Source organism: Hippopotamus amphibius, chromosome 13 (assembly GCF_030028045.1).
Source record: "Hippopotamus amphibius kiboko isolate mHipAmp2 chromosome 13, mHipAmp2.hap2, whole genome shotgun sequence".
NCBI classification, from domain to species: domain Eukaryota; kingdom Metazoa; phylum Chordata; class Mammalia; order Artiodactyla; family Hippopotamidae; genus Hippopotamus; species Hippopotamus amphibius.
The window spans coordinates 91,145,023-91,169,385 of NC_080198.1; the positions used below are offsets into that span (position 1 = coordinate 91,145,023).

Genomic DNA, 24,363 nt, shown 5'->3' on the forward strand with positions numbered 1-24,363 from the left:
TTAACCTCTTTCACCTGGTGGGGGTTTCAGTAGCTGCAAAACAGCTCAAAGGATATGGCTCAGAATATTATCTATAGCCCTTGAAGAAGAACTGAAAGTCCTTGACTTTGTTTAATGACTAAACTATTATTATTTGGTCTTGTTTGTTTTCCTTTGCTTCTGCATTTTCTCACTCTCTGATTCATTTTATTCTTTGGCTGAAGTTTTTCTACAGCCAAGAGGCAGGTGGAGGGCATGGAGGGCAAGGACCACAGGGTCCTGCTCTGTTCCAGTGTCTCTAGTGCACCCAATAGATGGTCCACCCATTTCTACTTGGCTATCTCATTGACAGTGAAGGGCTTCTGTCCTTGGGAGGCTGCTGTCATGGCTTGAACTGTGTCCTCCCAAAAAGATAGATTGAAGTCCTAACCCCTAGTACCAGTGAATATGACTTTATTTGGAAATAGACTCTTTACAGATACAATTAAGATGCCAGGGTGACTGGTGTCCTTATAAGGGGGAAATTTGGGCACAGAAACAGCCAGAGAGAACGTCACACGAAGACAGAGGTAAAGACTGAAGTGATGCATGTACAAGCCAAGGAACACCAAGGATTGCTGGCAACACCAGAAGCTGGGAGAAAGCTGGATTCTCCCTTGTGGTCCTCAGAAGGAACCAACCCCATGGACACCTTGATTTTAGACTCTGGCCTCCAGAAGTGGGAGAGAATACATTTTTGTTGTTCGAAGCCACCTGGTTTGTGGTACGTTGTCAAGGCAGCCCTAGGAAACCAATACAGAACCTTAATCCTTTTCTTCAGAATCAGAATGAGAGTAGTGCTGGCAGTCTGCATTTGAATATGATTTGACGTCATTCTGGTCATTCTGATGCCTAGTAGTTGGTGTGCCCAAACCATGCATCCTCTAGTCGGTTCTGGGCCGAGTCCCAAGGTTCCCCGTGGAAAACTGCATACCCTCCAGCACTCTCTCTCTCTCTTACCCTGGACCATTCAGCTGCAACTCTGAGCCTTCACTGCTTGAAGGATGCTTCTGAGGGCCTTAACCCCCCTGCATAGCTTCCTGCCTCTTGATCCGGACGTCTGGCCTCCAGAGCTGTGACATAAGACATTTCTGTTGTCCTGAGCCGCCTGGTTTGTGAGACTCTATTACTGAAGCTCCAGGAAACCAGTACGTCATCCATCTTAGTGGACAGCTTGTGGTCCTTGAAAGGCCCTCCTCATCTTTAACCAGGAATTCTTATTTAGGGTCCCATGTGAGCAAGCAAACAGTAAATCGTGGGCATCATCCGACACGGCCTCTCCTTGGGACCCCTCCCATCTCCCTCCCAGAGCTCTCCCCTCTTTCTATCTCACCTTCACCCCCTTGAGTTCTGGCCGTTGCCATGCCTCCCCCGGCCACCTGGCCACCTGCACTCACCTCACGTCCATCCCGGACCCTCAATCCATTCTTTTCAGTGACCCCGACTTTGCCAGCTTCCCGTTGCTCTTGGTAAACCCCTGTTGTCTGCCCACAATTGGAGATACTTAGTGTGTGCATGGTCACAATTGCCAGATACCTCTGAGGTCATCATGAAGATGGTAGAATCTGGAAACAACAATGGAAAGTTTAGGGAGGTGGCTTTGAGCAGATTACAAAGAAGACTTTTTGAGCTCTCCTGCAACGGAAAGCCTGCCCAGAGAGGCAGTCAGCACCCCTCACCATGGGTGTGCTGGGGGACTCCGGCAGAAAAAATGAGGAAACCTGGGCTTTGGTTGGAAAGATGACTTAGCTGATGTCAAAGGCTGATCTCATTTCTAAAGCCGTCGTTAAACGTTCCATCTTACAGTTTCTTTCCTATCACTAATTTCCAGGTAGAGCAAAATCTAGCCTTCTGGAAAAGAATTTGAAATGTAATTTACCTATTTACATAGCATTCATCTCTCTCCCTCTCTCTTCATCCATCTACCCATCTGTTTACACTCCCTTTGAATTTTCTTTTCTTTGCCATAAAGAATAACACCAAGGAAGACTCTTGACGGCCATAACTACAGCAACAACAACGTGAAGTGACATTTTCCAGCATCTGTTTTGTGCCGGGCACTAGCTAAGTGCTTCGTGCTGTCAGTATGAGGCAGTGGGGCAGAGTATAGAGCCAGGACTCTGAGGTCACGTGTCATGGCTTCAAATCCCAGTTCTGCCACCTAATAACGATGTGACTTTCAACAAGGTAGTTTAATTCTTCTGTGTCTCAGTTCCTTCACCTACCTTATAAGATCATCATGGGGATTAAATGGCTTGATATTCAAGCTATTAACACAAAGCCTGTGCATAAAAGGCACTATTAATCCTCTCAATGACCCTCATTTTTTTAAGAATTTATTTTATTGAAATATAGTTCATTTACAATGTTGTGTCAATTTCTGCTGTACAGCAAAGCGATTTGGTTATATATATACACACGTTCTTTTTCATATTCTTTTCCAGTATGATTTATAACAGGATATTGACTATAGTTCCCTGTGCTGTACAGTAGGACCTTGTTGTTTAGCCATCTTATATATAATAATTTGCATCTGCTAACCCCAAACTCCCAATCCTTCCCTCCCCCACCTCTCTCCCCCTTGGCAACCACAGGTCTGGTCTCTATGTCTGTGAGTCTGTTTCTGTTTTGCAGATCAGTTCATTTGTGTCTCGGTGGCCTTCATTTGACATGGGCGATAATATTCTCATTAACCAACTAGGGACCTAGGCTCAGAGACATCAAATAACTCACCTGAGTCACCCAGCGCTGAAGGGGGTGAGCTGAGATTGGAAGCTAGGTTGATGTGACTCTCGAGCTCATGATGTTTTCAGACATAATGAAACACCATCTCCTGGGAAATGGCCAAGCGGAGAGAAGAACTCTCCCTTATGTTTTTTGTCTATTCTAGAGCTGTCCTGTCAGGTCTGGCCAGTGAGGGGGTGGGGAGTGGGCAGTGCTACGAAAACACCAGAATGGAAAGAGTTAATGAGCCTCTGCTTCAGGCCTGGAGAGGGAGGGCCCAAACTGACTTTTTTTTTTTTTAATAAATTTATTTATTTATTTATTTATTTTATTGGCTGTGTTGGGTCTTTTTTTGCTGTGCGTGGGCTTCCTTTAGTTGCAGTGAGTGGGGGCTACTCTTCCTTGTGGTGCGCTGGCTCCTCATTGCCGTGGCTTCTCTTGTTGTGGAACACAGGCTGTAGGTGCGTGGGCTTCAGTGGTTGCAGCACATGGGCTCAATAGTTGTGGCTCATGGGCTCTAAAGCGCAGGCTCAATTGTTGTGGTGCACGGGCTTAGTTGCTCCGCGGCATGTGGGATCTTCCTGGAGCAGGGATCGAACCTGTGTCCCCTGCATTGGCAGGCGGATTCTTAACCACTGCGCCACTTGGGAAGCCCCCAAACTGGCTTTTAAACCAAGAGATCTTTAAGAGGAGAAGGTCAAAGACAAGGATGCAGACTGCTGACCTTAGATCTGACCATCTATTTGAGTTTATACCAAACTAAACAACTTAGGGTTTATCATAACTTTAACCAGTGTTTCACTCACACACAGTAATTACTTTTACTCTGATTTAACCTGCCGTTACAATTTTGACAGCTAGGATACCCAGGAGGTATTTTCCCCTGAATTCTTATTGTCCAAGCCCTCAAATTGATTGGATATAAATATGACTTATGGTCCCTACGTGGAATCTTGCTGCAGTAAGATGCCATGGAAATTGGCTCCTATGAGGACAATTTCAGTTTCAATAACACTCAGTTGGTTTTTGTGAGCCTATTTTGCTTACACTAGCCAATTTGAAGATTTATATTGTAAAAACTGGCCATGGCCATTTCATTTTCCTTCTGAATGAATCACCCTCTGTGTTAATGAGTCCTGTTTCTCATTCAGGGGAACACCTACTACCTTGTGTATCATATCCTACCCTAGTTTCTTTCTGACACCTTACTTGACATTTGGCAAGACCTTGATTCATTTTTATATGAAATAAATAAGGAAAAAGACACTCATGTCATTCTTTGTCTCTTTTGTATCATCAGTAGCTAATCAAGCTATTAATCAGTTCTTGGATAATTTAAGCTGTGCCGTTTCTTTTACAAAGATGTTATCATGGGCAAGCCCACTAATACATTTTAATGGCTTATTCAAGAAGTGCTTCCTCTGTGCTGGTCATTGTTCTAACTCCCACGTGAACTCACTTATGTATAAGAGGGCTATCACTTGTCCATGGTGTATATGCAGAAAAACTGGCCTAAGTAACATTCCTCTCGGAAGTACCGTGACAAAAGGTGACGTTTTTGTGACCTGAAAAAATTATTCTCTCGGAAAGCAGTGTCTGAATGTTGCTAACTTTGCCAACTTGTTGAAGTAGTAAAGAAGTTTAAGAATCCCAGTCCAGCCTGTGTAACTTAAAATGTCTTTGTTTCATGGGGACATTAAGGACTTTGGGAGGCAGGAGTGGAAAAATATGTGTATTTCATTGTTGTCAAAATAATTAAAAGTGCCATAGGGGGTGATGAGCATCTCACCAGTGGATCCAATCCTGTGTGCAAACTGTGCGTTCTTAATATGCATTTTGTTCTGTGGCTGTTTGGGAAATTAACAGATGATAGCGTCATTAATTATGTGCTATTTTAATTGGTTTAAAGGGACATTTTTCTTTCTTTTGTGGCATTGGAGTACCCTGACAGTTTTATTGTTGTCACTTCTGAGAGTTTATCTATGGCGATTAACATTAATACTATTAAAACAGAAAGTGCCAGTGAACTTCTGTTCCCAGGCAGTCGGGAAGGGTGAGCTGTGAGGACCGACTCTCTTCTGCAGCCAATTTCCTATGAGAGAGAATAGAAAAGAATAAGGAAACTAGCGTATACAGAAACAACAAAATGCCAGACTCCACGCCATGTATTTTCTATTTCTTATCTCTTTTAACCCTGAACAACTACCTATGAAGGTGGTCCCCATTGTGCAGTGGGGAAGCCGAGTCCTTTACCCAGCTCGCTTAGGCTAGGAAGTGGTTTAACAGCAAAGAACTTACAGAAATGTCCTCCTGTTCATTTCAGTCCCCATGTACCTGGTAAAGCATTTGCAATTTACCCAGCAGGCAGTCACACATTTTCTTATACAAGTTAATATATGAATGAATGATGGATGGATGGATGGATGGATGGATGGATGGATGGATGGATGGATAGATGGAGTCAGGTAAGGATTATAAGTTTCAGTTTCAGCTGTAACAAATGACCACAAACTTGGTAACTTAAAACAACACAAATGTATTGTATTACAGTTCTGGAGGTCAAAGTCCAATGTCGGCCTCACTAGGAAAGATCAAGATGTCAGCTGTAGGCGAGAATCCGTTTTGTTGCCTTTTCCAGCCTCTTGAAGCTGCCCACATTCTGTGGCTCGTGGCCCCTTCATCCATCTTCAGAGCTGACTATCCCATCACCGCCTGCTTCCTTCATCGAATCTCCCTCTGATTCCCATTCCTCTTCTGCCTCCTTCTCCCACTTTTAAAGACCTTGTTATCAGTCTCTGTTGTACAGTGGGCTTATTGGCAGCCTTAGTTCCGTCTGCAATCTTATTTCACCTTTACCATATCACCTAACAGATTCACAGCTTCTGGGGATTAGGACTTGAACATCTTTGGGGGTGGCATTATTTTGTCTACCACAGAAAGCTTCATTAAAGGTGTGAAATCTATTTTGTCTGTCTCAGTAAGAAGTAATTTTTTTCTGATTCTGTGGGCCATGGTTTGTTTGGTTCCTTGGATGTTTAACCATGCTCACACCACCTGGAGGCACCTCTTTGCTTTTTCCTTGTTTTGTAACCTGCAAAGCACGCACTGCACATGCCGTGTTCACTAAGTACCTGTTGAGGAACTGAAAGAATGAAATGAATGAGCTGTTGTTTAAAACTAGATTAATTTGGTCTAAAGGATGCAGGAGACATTTCGATCTATGGTAAGATGGTAAGATTTGAGCATTAAAAAAATAATGACTGCAGTCGATTGAAACCCACCAAACATATACAAAACTACAATTTCATAGTGATTCTACACAGAGGCAGGGGGTCCTCCTAGATTCAGCTCAACATTTGGACTCTTAAGGCTCCCACAGGCCACACTTGACCCCTTTTGTGTAACTCGAGGGCGGGAACACAGTGTACGTGTCCACTGTGAGGGCAGCGTTAGACCTTCTTCTGTGGGTGCCCTTGCCTCGGGTCACACTGCAACCTCTAGCTGTCCAGGAGGTAGTTTCTCCCCAAGTCACACAGCTCTAGTGCAAGGAGATTCAGACCGCATCAGGTGGGTGTGGGAGCCTTCCTGGCTTACATGCTTCATACCCCAGAGTTGCTAACATCTTTTGTAACAACTCACAGGCATAGCTTCCAACGTTCCCACAAGGACATGCTCAGGTCCAAGAATGACCTCACTTGGGGAAATTCAAAGTATGCTTCCCTGTTCAGGATTTGTGGTTCATTTACAGGTCCTCCCCTCCAGATGTAATTTACCAATCAGTGGTCATTTTTACCATAAGTCATGTTGCCAAGTAGCACATTTGATGTTCTTGCCCTTCTGAGGTTTTCAGGTAAAAGTTAGCCAAAGGTCAGGTTCTCAGGGAGTTGGGAAGAGTTTTATTAACCTTTTGCTCTCATACCCAAACAAAACAAAACAAGCAAATAAACCAGTGAACAAACAGACCCAAAGTCATTTGTTACCATTGGAGGTTGCTATGACACCAACTCTTTAATTAGCAAAGAATCAAACATCTATCTTATCTATGAGCTTTATGTCAGAGTAACTGCATTATCGAGGAGAGAAAGTTCTTCTTTTTGAAAAATTCCAGCTTAAAAAAATACAGAAGAAATGACAGAATTAGAAAGTGTGATTTTTCAACCCCTAATGATATCATGGAACTAGGTAACAGTTACAATGCATAACTAAAACCATCATGTGAAAGGTTGATAGGGAATTTCATAATAGAGGGCTCATGAGGGCACCACCTGAACCTATGACCCATCTTAGTATTTACCCATAGTATGATTCTACAGGAAGCACATGGTACTACTTATGGTACATTTTGGAAAACAAATTGAATCTGACCCTAATCAAGACTTTAGATCTAACTGGTAGTTTATAGAAATACAAGGGAGAGAGGAACAATGACACCCCTTGGAAGCAATCAGCCAAATCCAGAACTTCGGACATTCTACAGGATGAATGACCTGGTTTCCCTAACAAATCAGTGGCATGGAAGGGAAAATGGAAGGGCAGAATGACATAGAATAAAGTGAACTTGGTCAATATTGTGGGATTTTGTTTGGCTCTTGAATTAAACTTTCAGCTGTAAAAATTATTTGGGGACACGAGGTAGTTTGAATAATGACTGATTAATTATTGGAATTTTAAATTTTAAATATGATAGGGTTAAATGGTATTTAATATGATAATGACATCAAGGTTAGGTAAAGCTGATATACGTAAACACATATATACACATATATAGACATACATATGTACCCGTGTGTGTGTGTGTGTGTGTGTGTGTGTGTGTATACAGTTGATAGTTAATGATGCATACTGAGGAAATTAAAAGTAAAATGAAAAATTGGGAGTTTGCTTTAAAATGCTCAAACTTTGAAGGGAGTAGCTAAAACAAAATTGGTAATTTTTTTTAAATAAATTTCTTTCTTTCTTCCTTTCTTTCTTTCTTTCTTTCTTTCTTTCTTTCTTGGCTGCATTGGGTCCTCGTTGCTGCGAGTGGGCTTTCTCTAGTTGTGGAGAGTGGGGGCTACTCTTCATTGTGGTGTGGTGGCTTCTCTTGTTGTGGAGCATGGGCTCTAGGCCCACAGGCTTTGGTAGTTGTGACACACGGGCTTAGATGCTCTGTAGCATGTGGGATCTTCCTGGACCAGGGATTGAACCTGCGTCCCCTGCATTGGCAGGCAGATTCTTAACCACCATGCCACCAGGGAAGTCCCAATATTGGTAAATATTGACAGTTTTTGAAGTTGAGTAATGATTACATTGGGAGTCTGATTATTTTATTCACTTTAAGTGCTTGAAAATTTCCATAGTAAAGTTTTCTTAAGACCCTTATATTTTTATAGTCAGATGTCATTTTCTCTTCTCAAATTATTAAAGATGTTGAAACATTTTACAGGGAGGGGTGAAATAAGGATACTACTGCGTTGCTGGGGAATTTCTGGAAAGCAGTTTGGCAGGATGTCCTAAGAGGCTTAAAATGTTGCTAGCAATTGACCTAGTGATTTCCTTTGTGAAAATCATACAGAGAAAAGCATTGTGAATATCAAAAACTCTTCACAGAGATGTTCACTTCAGGTTATTTTAGATTTTGAATTTTTCAGGTAACCCAAATGTGCACCACTAAAAGAATGGTTAATTGACTCATTGGTATACCATGTCATGAGTATTTTGCAACCACGATAAAGGAAACTTTTACAATTTTTAATTATAATTGGAAAGTGCCTATTATTACAATGTTAATTGAAGAAAGCGCAAAACTGTACCTGCACCTATGTAAATAATGTACATCCATGGGAAAAATTATGTATAGAGAAAAAAAAACTGGAGGCAAATACAACAAAATGCCTTCATTGGTTCTAATTGGGTGGTAGACCTACAGTGAGTGAAATCTTTTTCTGTGTTTATTTCCTGAATTTTTCTATCATGGACATAATTTTGTCCTATGTATCTTCTAATAGTTTTATAGAGGTGTAACTAACATACCATAAAGTTCATCCACAGTAAGGGTACAGTCTGGTGTATACGTGTAAGTATATATAGCTGTACAACCACCATCGCAATCAAGTTTTAGAACCTGTGACCCTGTGAAGTTTCTCACAAATATTTCTTGAGTAGACTGCATTTTTAGAGCAGTTTTAGATTTACAGAAAAATTGAAAAACTAGTACAGAGAGTTCCTATATACCCTGTACCCAGTTTCCCCTATTATTAAAATCTTCTGTTACCACAGTACGTTTTTTAAAATTGATGACCCAATACCAACACATTATTAACTAAAGTTCTCAGATTTTCCTGGTTTTTATCTAATGTCCCTTTTCTGTTCCAGGATTCCATCCAGGGTACCACATTACACTACCTTGGCATATCTATAAATTAATTTTTAATTGGAAAAATGTAAAATGAACTTAATTTTAAAATCCTCCAAATATTTAACCATTTTTTCTCCTGGTCTTCTTGTTGTTGTTGGCTTGTTGCTTATTGACAAAGACCACGTCTTATATAAGTTACATTCCTTGTAGTTTCCAACATGGTACCCTGCAAATTTACTAAATAAGGTTTTGCTAATTTAGTCACCGTCCTTCAATAATTGGATGGAATGGAAAAGAGGGAGAAAAGGAAGAGAAAGAGGGAGAAGGAAAAAAGGAAGACCTTACTCTACAAATTATTTAAAAGCTCAGAGCTTTGAGGGACCCTTGGTTTCTGTTGTGATTTTATGTAATGGAATTCTCTTGAACTTTGTGTTTCCCAGGTTGGAAATTGCAACCCTGAATCGGGCCGACTCAGATCTGGAAGCTTGTCGAACCCAAATCAGCAAAGATATCATTGCTCTTCTGCTGAAAAATCTGACCAGTAGTGGCCAGCTCTCCCCTCAGGTAGAGAGGAGGATGGGTGCTGTTTTCAAAAAGCAGTTTCTGTTGCTGGAGAAAGAAATACAAGACGAGTATGATAGGAAGATGGTGGCCTTGACAGCTGAGTGTGACCTGGAAACAAGAAAGAAGACAGAAAGCCAGTACCAGAGGGAGATGGCAGCGATGGAGGAAGCAGAAGAGGTGCTAAAACGTGTTAGTGAGAGGGTAAGACAGCTTTGAAAGGAAGGCTTTCATTTGCCTCCCTCCTTCCTCTTGGGGATTCATCATTTATCCATCCATCCATCCATTCATCCATTCTCCCCACCTACCACCCTTCCATCTATCTGTCCATCTACTCATCCATCCATCCATTTATTCACTCACCTCACATCCATGCATCCATCTGCCTCAACCCCCAACCCATCCATCCATCCACCTACCACCCTTCTATCCATCTATCCATCTACACATCCATCCATCTACCTACCACTCTTCCATCTACCTGTCCATCCATTCATCCATTCATCCATCCATCCATTCATCCATCTACCTGCCCATTCATTGGTCTACCCACCCATCCATCCGTTCTCCCCACCTGCCACTCTTCTATCTATCTGTCCATCATCTCATCCATCCATCCATTTATTCACTCACCTCACATCCACACATCCATCCATCCAACCCTCAACCCATCCATCAATCCATCCACTTACCACCCTTCTATCCATCTGTCCATCTACACATTCATCAATCTACCTACCACTCTTCCGTCCACCTGTCCATCTGTACATCCATCTATCCATCCATCCATCCATCCAGCATTCATTTAGAAAGCATTTTCTGATCACTACTGTCTAGGCAGTGAAGGTACGGAGAACACTGAGACATGTTCTTGCATTCGAGAAGTTCATAGTCTAATGAAGGATCCTCGCATATAACAAATGTGACTTCATTCAGCTATGTTGTAGTAGAGGGATGTTCACAGCGCTGTGGGAGGTCATGGGGCCAGTAGAAAGTCTTCATTCACGGCAGAGTGCGTCCACGAGAGCACAGCTCAGGGGGGTTGTGACAGTGCACATATGTGTCCGTCTGGACTGCACCGCGCTAGGTCACAGTTCGCTCCAGCACGGGCTCTGGAGCCAGACAAACCTGGACTCACTTTCTAGTACACTCTAGCTATGCTCCAGAAGGCCTTAATTAGCCTCTGTAACTCTGTGAGTCAAGGCCAAGGGCGCCCTCCTCTCGGAGCAGCTGGGAGAAATAATGCAGGAAAAGAATCCCGGGTGTGGGCTGCTGAAGGTTCTTGTGCACAGAGCCCACTTCTGGGAGTTCTGACACCTCGGCCTTCCCAGGGCTGGCCTCTGTTGATCAGAGATCGACTCTCATTTTTCTAAGAGAGTGTCAGTTTCTGTCTTGAAAGGAATAGTGCCAAAGGGTTTCCCCACGTGCATCAAATCCAGTCTGATTTCTGCCTTCTTCTGTGGAAGAGTTGGCTACTTCACTCCAGTGACTTGAGGCAACATAACCTGTTCTAGAAATCTGTCATCCTAGGGAGGTCTAACGTCCACTTAGGAACAAGCTTCTAAATTCGTAACCTCCATTTCCCAGACTGGCAGCCATGCACAGATATCCCCTGAGAGTGAGTAGAAATCTCTCGGGCTGACAGCTCCTGATTCTCAGATGGTCACTTGTGATCAGACCGAGGGCTGGGCGGTAAATGTGTGATTCACACTGTCTTGCCCTCTCCTGCTCCCCTGAAACTGGGGTCCCCTCACCTCAACACACATCTCATTTTAGGGTGTGGCTTATTTTCTGTTTGGCTCCTGTGTGGATTTCCTGTAACTGCTGTAACAAATGACCACAGACTTAGTGGCTTAAAACAACAGAAATTTCTTCTCTCACAGTTCTAGAGGCCAGAAGTCCAAAATCGAGGTGTTAGCCAGGCATGTCCCCTCTGAAATCTCTTGGGAAGAATCTTTCCTTGCCTCTGCCAGCTTCTGGTGGCTCCAAGCATTCCTTGGCTTGTGGCTGCATCATTCCAAGCTTGACCTTGGTCTTGGCGTGGCGCCATGAACCTGTCACCTCCTCTCCTCTCTTATAAGGACACTCATCTTTTGATTTAGGACCCAGCCAGATGATCCAGGGTGATCTCATGAGATCCTTAACTACGTCTGCAAAGACCTTTATTCCAAATAAGGTCATGTTCATCACTTCTGGGGTTAGAATGTGGATGTATCTTTTTGGGGAGGGAGCACTGTTCAGCCCACCACCATTCCCCTGGCTGACCCCACTCTCTCCTCTCCCTCCGTGGTTGTACAGGTCAGCACTGTGTTTCCTCTGGTCCATCACTTAAAAAGAATGTGTTAAACACACAGGTCAGTGATTCAGCCCCAAACAGTCTCATTCTCTCTCTCTCTTTCTTATTTCCTAAATTTGTTATATATCTTTTTCTGATAAAAATAATACTCATTCAATGAGGGAGGTGTGGAAAGTACTCGAATGTAGAGGTTGGCAAACTGAGACCCATGAGTCCAGTCCTGCCTTGCCTGTTTTTTTCTGGCCCTTGAGTTGAGAATGGTTTCTAAGAATTGTAAAAAAATAAAAACAAAACAAACCAAAGAAAGAAAGAATATGTGACTTAAACCCAATGTGTCCTGCAAAGCCTAAAATATTTATCTGGCCCTTTACTGAAAGTTTGCCAACTCCAACTCCAAACAGAAGGAAAACCCAGAAAAAAAATCAAAACCCATTCCACCAGTCAACAGCAGACAAACATTCATTCAGCCTATTTGTTGAGTCCCTACTGTGTGCCTGAGCCTGGAGATACCGCCATGCTAAGGGGCCCCTACTCCTGTCTTCAGATTTCAGTGTAAACCTTTTGCTCTATATAAACTGTGTATCATGCTGGTTTCCACTTACCATCACAGTATAACCAGTTTCTGATTTCATTAAACGCTCTCACACTTACTTAGCCTTCACTGTGTGCCAGGAATTGTTCTAAGTTCATCACCTGGACCTTCTGTTCAAATATTCACGCTCACTCAGTGAGGTGGGAATTGATAGGATCCCATGTTTACAGGTGAGGCAGCAGAGGTGGAGGAAGGAGGTCACCTGCCCAAGGACACGTGGGTGGACCAAGACTCACACCCGGGGAGCTTGCCCCAACCACCGCGCCTCACGGCCACCTTTATGCAACAGTGCATCATAACCCTAGTTGGCTTCTGCCTCTGCAGTGCTTTTGTTACAGAGACTGCCTGGTGCAAAGGAGTTTTAAGTGTTTGCTCATTATTTACAGTGGTTGGAGAAGAGGTGACACGCAGTGGCCTCCTGCTCCCTCTGTGTAGGGGCCAGGGTGGGTGGCACATCACGCTGGATCCCCCCAGGCCACTCTGTCCAGAGACAGGTCTCCTTATTTGAGCCAATCCGCTTCCAAAAATAGCATCTGAACTGCAAAAGTTAATAGAGCTATTTCCCTTCCAGTGTCTGCAAACCATTCCATCTTACAAAACTACTGATGACGTTGTCCGTATCTGTTCATGTATTGTAGTCATCTTAAAGTAAAAGGCATGAAAATATTTTGGCCATATTATTCCTCCAAGAATTAATTTTTCTTTTTTAAAGCTAAGTGAGGAGTATCGGGTTTTTTGAGTAATGTTTAGGAATTCCAGTAATGAGTATAGCCATGAAATCTGTTCACATGTAAATGTCTGTGTAATCCTGTACAGTTTTCAAAGTGTGGCTCCATGGAGAGGCTCTTAGGGGTAGTGACTACTCTAGACTCTGAAGGCAGGTGGACTAGGTTTAGATCTCACCCTGTTCCTCCAGAAGGTGCTTGTTCAGGCTCCTTGGGTCGCAATTTCCCCATCCTTAAACTGGGGATAAGAATGGTGCCTGTCTTGTAGGACTGTTAATACTTGCATAGTACTTAGACCAATGCTTGGCGTTGTCAGCCCTGTTCTATCCAGTTTCATTATTTAGTGTAATCTTGAAAGAAGCCCATGACACAAAACAGTCAGGGTATGAAATCTTTTATTTTGAGTTGGGGAAACAGAAGCCCGGAGGGGAAGTGACTCCTGCAAGCAGCCACTGGCCGTTCAGGGTGTGTGCTTGGTAAGAGGACTGTCTTCCAGATCCACGTGCTTCCCAGCTACTTGGAGAAGAGGCAGCATGAGCACATCCCACTCTGAGCTGCCCGAGTCTTCCTAACTCCCTTGTGTGTGTCCTAAAGGAAAAGATGCCTTTAGTGTGAAAACTCATACTGTCACTGCCTCTGGGGGATTTATTTCTAAAAAACATTTTTACAGTTTGCGCAGCTTGCTAAATTGAGTACCGGGGGTGTCATTTAGTACAGTTGTAATTTCCTGACTTGATTTTTGATTGCATAGAGTCAGCGGGAATAGCAGTTGGCGGAACAGCCTGGTACGGGCCTGCAATTCTCGAGCCAGGATTGAAGTGCCCTGACCTGACCCATGCCCCTCCAATTGCTCCATGCAAGCTGCTTTTTTTAGGCATTTGAAGCTAAAGGATAAACGTGCCTCATTTATCTTAAATGTCTGTTCTAGTGGAGAGTTCAATGGGGAGTTGGGGGTGAGTGACCATTATTTTAATGTACTTTTAAAAATGCACATTTGTTGCCAGTATTTAAAATATAAAATTTTGGATAGAAAAATCCAGACTTTCAGTTTCTCTTTAAAAAATGAGAAGATGTGGCCACACTGGGTACATAGTCCTACAGAGCTCTCTTTGGTAGGCTGAGCAGTGACTGACCCCATAGGCAGGGCTTGCTCTCTCTAGTTTGCCCCAGTCCCCACTTCTCCCTCGTACAGTACTTCCCAGGCCACCTCACGTGACCTCCCCTGCTTGGCAGGCGTGGGGGGGTGTCCCCAGCTTTAGGGTTTAGTCTTCTCATCTGTGCCACAGAAGGACTGAACTAGAGCAGGGGACGAACACATTTCTGTGGGTCTCTGGACCTCCTTAGGAGGGTCGTATTCATGGACATGGGGGGGACTCCCATCAAAAGTTTTTTTTTGGGGGGATGTGGACCAATTTTTAAAGTCTTTATCGAATTTGTTACAACATTGCTTCTGTTTTGTTTTGTTTTGTTTTGTTTTTCGGTTTTATTTTTTTGGCCGTGAGGCATGTGGAATTCCAGCCCCCCAACCAGGGATCGAACCGGCACCCCCTGCATTAGAAGGCAAATTTTAAGCCCTGGACCACCAGGGAAGTCCCAAAAGTTATTTTAAGGAGGGTTTCACTGTGACGCAAGCACTTCATTGCCTCACCACTTATTCTTCAGCAGAAAGACTGTTCTAAACAAGGACAGACAATTATGTTTTAGGATTTTCATGTGCGTGCTTGTACATGCACGTGTGCACACGTGTGCTGTGTGCTTGCTTTTTGTCCTGGCTGTGAGATGTTGTATGGATTTCACCCCATGTTTCACTCCCATTAATTAAAATAAATGGAGGTTTGGGGCTTGTCGAATCCCATGCTGTCAAAATAGAAGGTCACTTTGATGGATGAGTGGAGCTACCTGGGTACCAGCTACTCCCCAGGTAGCAGAGCATCCCTGTGATGCCTGCCGTCAGGGGCCCAACACCCTCATTGTAGGTGACTTATGTTCTCTAATTTAGATCAAGTCAGCTGTGAATAACCACTTCTCTCCGGAAGAGTGACTTGGAAAAATCTCATCCCATCCTTTTTATAGAATCAGTTTCTAAAGAGGACCATGATGTTTTCTGGTGTCTGAGGCCAATGATTACTGTTGGGATGGTTCCTAGAGATGTGGCCGGAGGATGTAAACAAAAAGTCCTCTGGCTCCTGGCATTGTAGCCGTTGCTCTTCACATCTGCGAGGCTTGCTGGGAGCTCCCCAAGGGCAGGGATTGTCCTGTACTGGCTGCTGGGATGCTTGAGTCCCAAATAAATAACACTCCTCTTTCTGGACCAGATTCTGAACAAATTGAAAAGTCCGTAAAAGAAGCTGGAAATGGGTGTATCACCATAATAGGCTTTTGTGAGCGATTGGAGGTGGGCAGGTCTGTGACTTGGAGATTGGGAGATGGGGACACGATCACTGAGAACAGAAGATGTAAAGCCCGAGATCTTCTTGTTTAGCTGGAGGAGGTACAGCCCTCTCCCTCTGCCGTCATCACCCTTCTGCCTTCCGTGGGTCTCTGTTAAACCTGGCCACAGCCACCATCCCATGCCCTCTTGACCTTGACCTCTGGGACTGTCGTGCCCTCCACCTCACAGACGTGTACAGCTTCCCCTGACTTGCTTACCGATATGTCACGTTGTCCACTGTCTTGGAGCCTAAAGATTTGGCTTCGACTCTCCTCCCCCTGCCTCCAAGTGCTGGCAGGAGTTGGGGAATGATGCTTAGCTTCTCTGAGCTTGTGTTTCTTTGCCTGTAAAGTGTGTTTGTTTAGCAGGTCACCACGCATTTAGCAACTTAAAACAACAGACGCCTACCACCTCACAGTTGCTGTGGTCTGGAGTCTGGGCGTGGCTTAGTTGGGTTCTCTGTGTGGGGGTCTCACAAGCTTGCCAGCATGGTTTCAGCCGAGCTGCCTTCCCCTCCTCTGGAGCTTGGGGCCCTGGTCCCAGCTCTTTCCAGTTGTTGGCAGAATTCCCTTTCTTGCAGTTGTAGGACTGAGGCCCTCGGCTCCTATAGGCTTCCCTGCCCCATAGGCAGTTCACACATGCTGCTTGCTTCCTCCAGGCCAGGAGGAGAGTGGCTATCTTCTCAGGAAGGCCCAGTCCCTCTTTTCAGGACTCTTCTCATTATAAGGCAGGCCTGCCCAAGATAACCTCTCTTTTGATTAACTCAGAGTCAGCTGATTGGGAACCTTAACTACATTATGGAGACCCCTTCAGCTTTGCTACATAATAATCTGATCACGGGAGTGACAGTCCCATCATATTCAAAGTGTATGTCCACGCTCAGAGGGAGGGGATTTATGTGACATCTATACCAGGGCTGGGAATCTTGGGGCCTCCTTAGAATTCTGCCCCTGCGTGTGGAACGACCACCACGCCCTCCTGCAGCATGAGTCTTCTGAGATGATGGGAGTGCAGATGCTCCAGGAACTCAGTGAAGGTGTGTCTCCTGCCCTCCCGCCCTCCCTCTGGACCACATAAAATGCAGGCATCCCAGGAGCCACTTGCTACCTTCTCTTTGCCTCCTTTTTAACACAAATGATGTCAACTTGGGCCTGATGGCTGGTATGTTTCTTTTCAACTAAGTTAAGAATGAAAGATGATGGAAATAAGCTTGAGAGCCTAACAGTACAGTCTATTGATGTTTCCATGTTGCAGGCTATTTTCAGGCAGTTTGATGTGAAAATTTCCACCCTTGTGAATTTTTTTTTTGAGATGGCTCTGGGAAACGTTAAGATAACAGGGAGGACAGGTTACAACAGCATTTCACAAACTTTAGTAGCTTTCTCACTCATGGCCAGTTTTGGATTCTGTGCGTGTGTGTGTGTGTGTGTGTGTACATGTGTGTGTTCCATGTAGGCGTGCACACATGGGCTTGTGTTAGGTGTGCACACGTGTGCACTGTGAGTGTATGGATTGCTGTGTGTGCGTGTGTGTGCCTGTATCTTTGTGCATGTATGTGCACTATTTGTGGTGTGCATTTATGTGCACTGGGCATGTGTATGTGTTGATGGTGCATGTATATGGCCTGTGTGTACATATGTGTGCCTGTATATGTGCGCATGTATGTGCATTATTGCTGTGAGCATTTATATGCACTGTGCCTGTGTGTGTTGGTGCATGTGTGTGTGCTGTGTGGACATGTATGTACGCACACATGCACTGCATGCTCATGGGTGTGCTTGCATGTTGCACATATGTGCCTGTGCATCCTGGCCAGCGTGTCACCTCCCACGTGCCCTCTCTCTTCTCCACAGTCTGCCGTCGAGTGCAGCGGCCTCCTGCGGACCCTGCATGGCCTGGAGCAGGAGCACCTGAGGAGGTCCCTCGCTCTGCAGCAGGAGGAGGACTTTGCCAAGGCCCACAGGCAGCTGGCCATCTTCCAGAGGAGTGAACTGCACAATATCTTTTTTACCCAGATAAAAAATGCTGTTTTCAAAGGGGAACTGAAGCCGGAGGCAGCGAAAATGCTGCTGCAAGATTACTCTAAAATACAGGTAATGCCTCAAACGAGGCTCGCTCTGATGGAAGAGCCATTTTCCCTAATTGTTTCAGTAAATTTCTCCTCTTTCTGAGCTAAGTCCTGTCTCTTCTTTTGTGCTGGGTTACAGCAAACTAACACTCTCTTTCTTCGAACTCTTGATGTGGGGATGAGTTTCCAGTAAGCAGGGCAAATGGTGCTTGAAGCACAGGCCTTGGACTCAGGCTTACCTTGACTTGAATTCCACTTCCACCAGCTCTCAGCTCTGGGAATGTAAGCAAATTGCCTAGCTTCTCTGAGCCTCAGTTGCCTCACCTGTAAAAATGAGGATAATAGAGTCTCCCCACTAAAAGGGGCATGATGAATATTTAATGATCTAATTCATGGAAAGCCATTGCTTGGCACAATATGTGTTTAATATATATAGCAGTTAAAATATAAACATATACGTGCTTATATGTACATGTGTGTGCATGTGTGTGGTGCTGTATGCCTAAGGCTTGTGACCTCTGTCTCCATATTCTTGGGTGGATTTGTGGGTGTTTTTGCATGTAAACCTGAGTGTGTGTCATTAATCCAGGCTGAATACATTCCTAGGTGATTGTGAAAATAGTTGATGAGACTGGCACTATTTTTATGAGGCCTGCCTGAAGCATCTTACCTGCACCTGTACACACAGTGAAATCACTGGTGTGCAGTGATTTCTGGTCCTGGCACAGGCCCCATGAATGAGGGCTGCAACAGACCAGGACCACCCCAGGAGGAGACCAGGTGGCCCCTGTGAGCCTTTTAGAAAGAGGGGACCACTGTCAGAAGGCACTGGGCATCTTGGCATGAAGGGAGCTAGCCAGCCTCTCCATTTTGCTCTTGGTTTTTCCACTAAAACTTCAGGAGAGTAAATAAAGTCCTGGCTAGGCGTTCAGACCCCACAGCATCACTTAGCGATCAACAGACTTTGCCGTCGCTTGACTTACTCCTCGTGATGAGCTGTGGCTGACTCTCCGTGTTAGAAAGAACACATGATATTGTTAATAAAACCGGGGACAAAAAAGTAACAGCCCTGGTGATAGTCCCAGGCATAGATAGGTTGGTATTTGAGGACCCTGACTCTGAACTTCCTGATGTCAAGGGCTCGGGTCAGCCGACTCACGTGATCCAGCCCCGCGGAGGTTAGAAACATTGCTGCAGTGTTCGTGCTGTGTTGGTGCTGCTGCCAGAAACTCTCAGGGAGAAGTGGGCATTCGGCCGCATCCCACTGGCCATCCCACTTTCCACTGGAGAGTGCAAATCCTCAGGTGTTGGACCTTGAGAGATTATAGCTTTTGTGTGGAAAGGAGACTGTCCGTGGCATTGTATGTTTCTTGTTGAACAAAATGTTGAATTTTTAGGTAACCCATTGCATGGACAATATTTCCCCAGATGGAAAAAAGACAGCACAGCCAGTCAGTGGGATAATACACTGAGGCCGATATTTTAATTACTGCGGGTTTAAATACTGCTGGTCTAATTACTGTGCTACTGGTTGAAGCTGGATTGGAAAGAGCCTCTTACGAAGTTAGAGCACAGGCCCTGGAATTAGTTGACTGAGTTCAAATTCCTGCTCAGTCATTTACCAGTTGTGTGATGTAGACTCAGTTTCCTCATCTGTGAAATCGGAATAATAGTATCCTCTCCCTATATTGAGTTACAAAAGACGAGAAACGCTCTGGGTCCGGTGCCAGGCCCAGTAAAAATACCACCCAGTATATGCAAGGCTAGTATTATTCTCTTGTGGTTGCTTCAGTTCTTATGCACTTTGTACCTTATAAGAACTTCTTGCTACTCTGTGACCAGGCTCATCTCACGTCCTCCATGAGCGTGGGAGTTCTGGGATCAGAGCCAGTGGCTGATTTATCCTAGGACTTCAGCACCTGTCCTGGTGCTATGTTTGGGGAGCACCACAGGTGTGACTGTGCACGTGGGTGAAGGATGGCTGAGTGAAATTTACATTCCATTTCTAGGACAGCAAAGTTGTTTTGATAACTCTTTACTGTATGGGTCTTTTCAAAGCCCTCATTTCTTATTAGCATGTAATTTTCTTCTAAGCCTTTGTTCAAGGCGGGGACATTTAAGATGTTAATCCCAGGGCCTCTGTTTCTGTGTATTTTCTTTGGAAAGGAAATGCAATAGTTTAAATAACTAGCAAGAATTTTCTCTGAATTTTAATTAGGCATATTTTCTCGATTTTCTTTTTAACAGGAGAATGTAGAAGAGTTAATGGACTTTTTCCAGGCTCGTAAGAGATATCATCTCAGTAAAAGATTTGGCCACAGGGAGTACCTGGTCCAGAATATGCAGGCATCAGAGACCCGTGTGCAAGGCCTGCTGAGCACTGCTTCTGCTCAGCTGACCCTCCTTATCCAGAAACACGAGAGGTAAAAAACCCCCCAAAGCACCCAAAGTGATGCGAGCAAATGGCCTTGCGCCAGCATTGCTCAGCAAAGACCGCCTGCTCGTGCTCGTCCATCAGCACTGGCTGCTCCTGACATTTCTGACGAATTCTCCACTTGGAGGAGTCCTTTGCATTATCGGATTTTGAAAACACACCCAATAGTCAAGACAACCATACGTGAGCTGACATGTGCCCATCAGCCCTTTCAGTAGGTACTAGCACGTGGGCGATCTCCATGTAGCTACGTGTCCCCACCCTGAGGTATTTTATAGCAAATCTCCAGCATTTCATTGAGAAATCAATAAAGGAGGCTTTTGCGAGCTGCGTGATGGGATTAGCCTGCTTCTCCTTGAGCTCTAGGACACTCCTGGCTCTTTTTTTTTTTTTTTAAGATTTATTTATTGTTTATTTATTGGCTGTGTTGGGTCTTCATCGCTGCATGCGGGCTTTCTCTAGTTGCGGCGAACAGGGGCTACTCTTCATTGCAGTGCACGGGCTTCTCATGGTGGTTGCTTCTCGTTGCAGAGCATGGCTTCTAGGCACACAGGCTTCAGTAGTTGTGGCATGTGAGCTCAGCGGTTGCAGCGTGTAGGCTCAGTAGTTGTGGTGCATGGGCTTAGTTGCTGCACAGCATGTGGGGTCTTCCTGGAGCAGGGATCGAACCCGTGTCCCCTGCATTGGCAGGTGGATTCTTAACCACTGTGCCACCAGGAAAGTCCCGCGCTGGCTCTTGTATTCACCTTTCCTTTTGCTTTTTGGGGCCTTTTTTGGTTTTTTTTTTTTTTTTTTTAAATTGAAGTATAGTTGATTTACAATGTTGTGTTAGTTTCAGGTTACAGCACAGTGATTCATTAAACATACATATGTACATCTATTCTTTTTCTGATTCTTTTCCCTTATAAGTTATTACAAAATATGGAGTATAGTTCCCTGTGCTATACAATAGGTCCTTGTTCGTTATCTATTTTATATATAGTAGTGTGTCTCTGTTAATCCCAAATTCCTAATTTATCCCTCCCCCACTTTCCCCTTTGGTAACCATAAGTTTGTCTTCTACGTCTGTGAGTCTGTTTTGTAAATAAGTTCATTTTATCATATTTTAGTTTTCACATAGAAGTCATATCATATAGTATTTGTCTTTCTTTGACTTACTTCACTTAGTATGATGATCTCTAGCTTCATCCGTGTTGCTGCAAATGGCATTATTTCTTTTCTTTTTTATGGCTGAGTAATATCCCATTGTGTGTATACACACATACACACACACACACTTACGTATATATGTATACCGCATCTTCTTTATCCATGCATCTGTCGATGGACATTTAGGTTGCCTCCATGTCTTGGCCTTTGGAATTGAGTATAAATACACAGATGCTAATCTTGGATTCTGACTATTTTTCCTTAGCAACTCTGGGGTACCATGCAGCCAGGTACATGATGCTACCCACTGTAGCCTCTAGCCCCTCGACAGCGTTCCTTCTCAGCTAGTCTTTGAGACGCATAATTGTCAACAATGAAATTTATTCTTTGCGGGTCACAAGCTCTAAAATGAATAGCGCCATGAAGATAAGGTTGGCTTTCTTAGGACAAGCCGTGCTTTTATGAATTGGTTCTACTACCTGGGTAATTGTATTAGGACTCTTCTTTCTCTCTTTAATGAGGATTCTGTAAGGTGCAAATTATGCGAACACTTCCCACCCAAAGATGCTGATGAATTTGTCACTGCAGTTAAGTTGACATTCCCAATTCATTTTCACTCACATGAAAGAAACAACTCCTTGCCTTAAATGGAAGCACCCAATGGCTGGTTGTACTGTTGGGAGCAGTTACCAGGAAGGTGTGTTGCACCTCTGATTTTTAAATCCTATTTTAATAGGTTGGCACAGACTTAGATTTCTGAAATGCATATCTATCATTTACTCAGTCACCTATTCATTCCTTTAAGAAGCTTCCATGAAGAATTTACTGTGTGCCAAGCAGGGGGCCCTACCCAGGGATACAGACAGACGGAATGGTAGTGGTGATAGTGGCAGCAACAGAAAAACAGAACCAGTAAGATATGTATGAGGAGTTGTGTCCTGTGACTATAGAGGCTGAGAAGACCTACAGTCTGCCATCTGCAAGCTGGAGGCCCAGGAAAACTAATGGTGTAATTCAGTCCAGACACCTGAGAACCAGGGGAATCCCAGCCCTAGAGCAGGAGAAGATGAGATGAGATGTCCCAGCTCAACAGTGAGGCAGGGGGATAAAAAAACGAATTCCTTATTCCTCCACGTTTTATTCTGTTCAGGCCCTCAATGGACTGGATGCCCACCCACTTTGGGGAGGGTCGTCTGCTTTACAGAGCCCAGAGCCCACCCATTCAAATGCTGAACTCACCTGAAAACACCCTCCCAGACACACTCAGAAATGATCTTTAATCTGGGCACTCTGGCCAGTCAGGTTGACAAATTAACCCTCACACCGAGTTTTCCCTACCTTTACCTCTTGGACTTTGCTTGTGGCACTCCTGTCACTAGGAGCCCCTAATCCATCATCTCCTCTTGGAAGATTTTATCTGTTCCACAGTGGTCCCCTTCAGTGTTGCTTTCTCCAAGAACCCTTGCCCAGTTGTGATTTTTATTGGGATGCTGAGCTTTCTCTGCACATCTCTGAAAAAAGCTGACCCTACCCTTCCTGCATTTTAGTAATGTCTTAGCTGCCTGTTCTCCAGCTCCTTCTGATGGTAGAGATTTCTCTGATTCTAACCAAACTAATATAGAGATAAACATTCAGCCACAGCACAGTCAAGCTGCAGGTGAGTTTGGATGGTGTGTTAACTAACTCCGCATCTTTTTCACCTAGAGCAGGCTACTTGGATGAAGATCAGATGCAGGTGCTCTTGGAACGGGCTCAGACAGAAGTCTTTTCTATAAAACAGAAGTTGGACAATGACTTAAAGCAGGAAAAGAAAAAGCTCCACCAAAAATTAATAACTAAGAGAAGACGAGAGATGCTGCAAAAGGTATATAAGGAATTATGCTCTTGGTTCTTTAACCATTGTAAATACCCACCAAGTGCCAAGTTCCATGCCATCAGAAGCATGGAACTGGCACTGCCATCAGAGGGCTAGGATCCGAAGGACAACTGGGCAGACATCTAATGTGCCATCTACAGTTGATTGGTAGTGACTTTTTGGAATGCTATGTCAAGGCTTCTGCAGGTCCTAGCAAAGCTGAGGGTTGCAGTTGATTAGTAATGTCTGGCAGGGAAGGGAATAGGAGTGCTGGTTCCAGTGAACAGTGACTGATGGGTGCTACAGCATTTATGGAGTGTTCAATTGGCACTGTGCTAAGTGTATTGTATATCTTATTTAATCTTTACATTAACTCTATGAGGTGGATGCTACTGTTTTCTCTTTTTTTTAATGACAACATTGAGGCTGAGAAGTCTTAAGTGTTGTGGTCTATTTGGGCTGCTGTAACAAAATACCAGACTGGGTGGCTTCTAAGGAACAAAAATTTATATCTCACAGTTCTGGAGGCTAGTAGTCCAAGTTCAGGGTACCAGCAAGGTCGGGTTCTGGCGAAGGCCCTCTTCTGGTTACAGACGGCTGACTTCTTGCTGGTGGAAGAAGTCAGAAGGGTGGAAGGGAGGAGGGAGCTTGGTGGGTGGGTGTGGGGCACTAACCCCATTCAGGGGGCTCCACCCTCATGACCTAAGCCCCTCCCCAAGGCTCCTCTCCGAACACCACCGCATGGCATGTTAGGTTTCAGCATATTGATGTTGGAGGGACACAAGCATTCAGATCACAGCATTAAATAATGAGGTCAAGGTCACACATTTAGTGAGTGGCAGACATGGAATTGAGTCAGGCTTGCCTGATTTAGAGCCTCAGCCTTGTCCTTGACACTAAACTGCTCAGAGGTTTGCAAACCACCAGAGGGGCGAGACCAAACCAGCAATCAAAGAAGTGCATCATGTGCTCCCTTCACACTCTGGTAGTGCAGAGAGGAAGTCCTGGGGAACCCGAGTCCTGGGGGACAAATGAGCATCTGATGCATGCAAGGTGGGAAGGACACTACAGGTAGTAGGGAGGCGTCTTGTTCAAAGATGAAGCACTCAGGCGAGGGTGCCCTGCTGTGCTTAGAGCTCCAGGAACATGAGAGCTGAGAGGGTGGAGGGTGGG

General features: G+C 44.5%; 1 protein-coding gene across 2 annotated transcripts in view; it reads left to right on the top strand.

Moving 5' to 3' along the window:
• The window catches only part of EVC2 (EvC ciliary complex subunit 2), a 146,857-nt gene that overhangs the window by 61,935 nt on the left and 60,559 nt on the right, over positions 1-24,363 (top strand). For both annotated transcript variants that reach the window (XM_057706637.1, XM_057706638.1), the window contains exons 10-13: positions 9,520-9,844; positions 17,538-17,777; positions 20,000-20,175; positions 23,040-23,199. In XM_057706637.1, the coding sequence (XP_057562620.1) occupies positions 9,520-9,844; positions 17,538-17,777; positions 20,000-20,175; positions 23,040-23,199 (901 nt within the window). The remainder of the gene's footprint in view (positions 1-9,519; positions 9,845-17,537; positions 17,778-19,999; positions 20,176-23,039; positions 23,200-24,363) is intronic.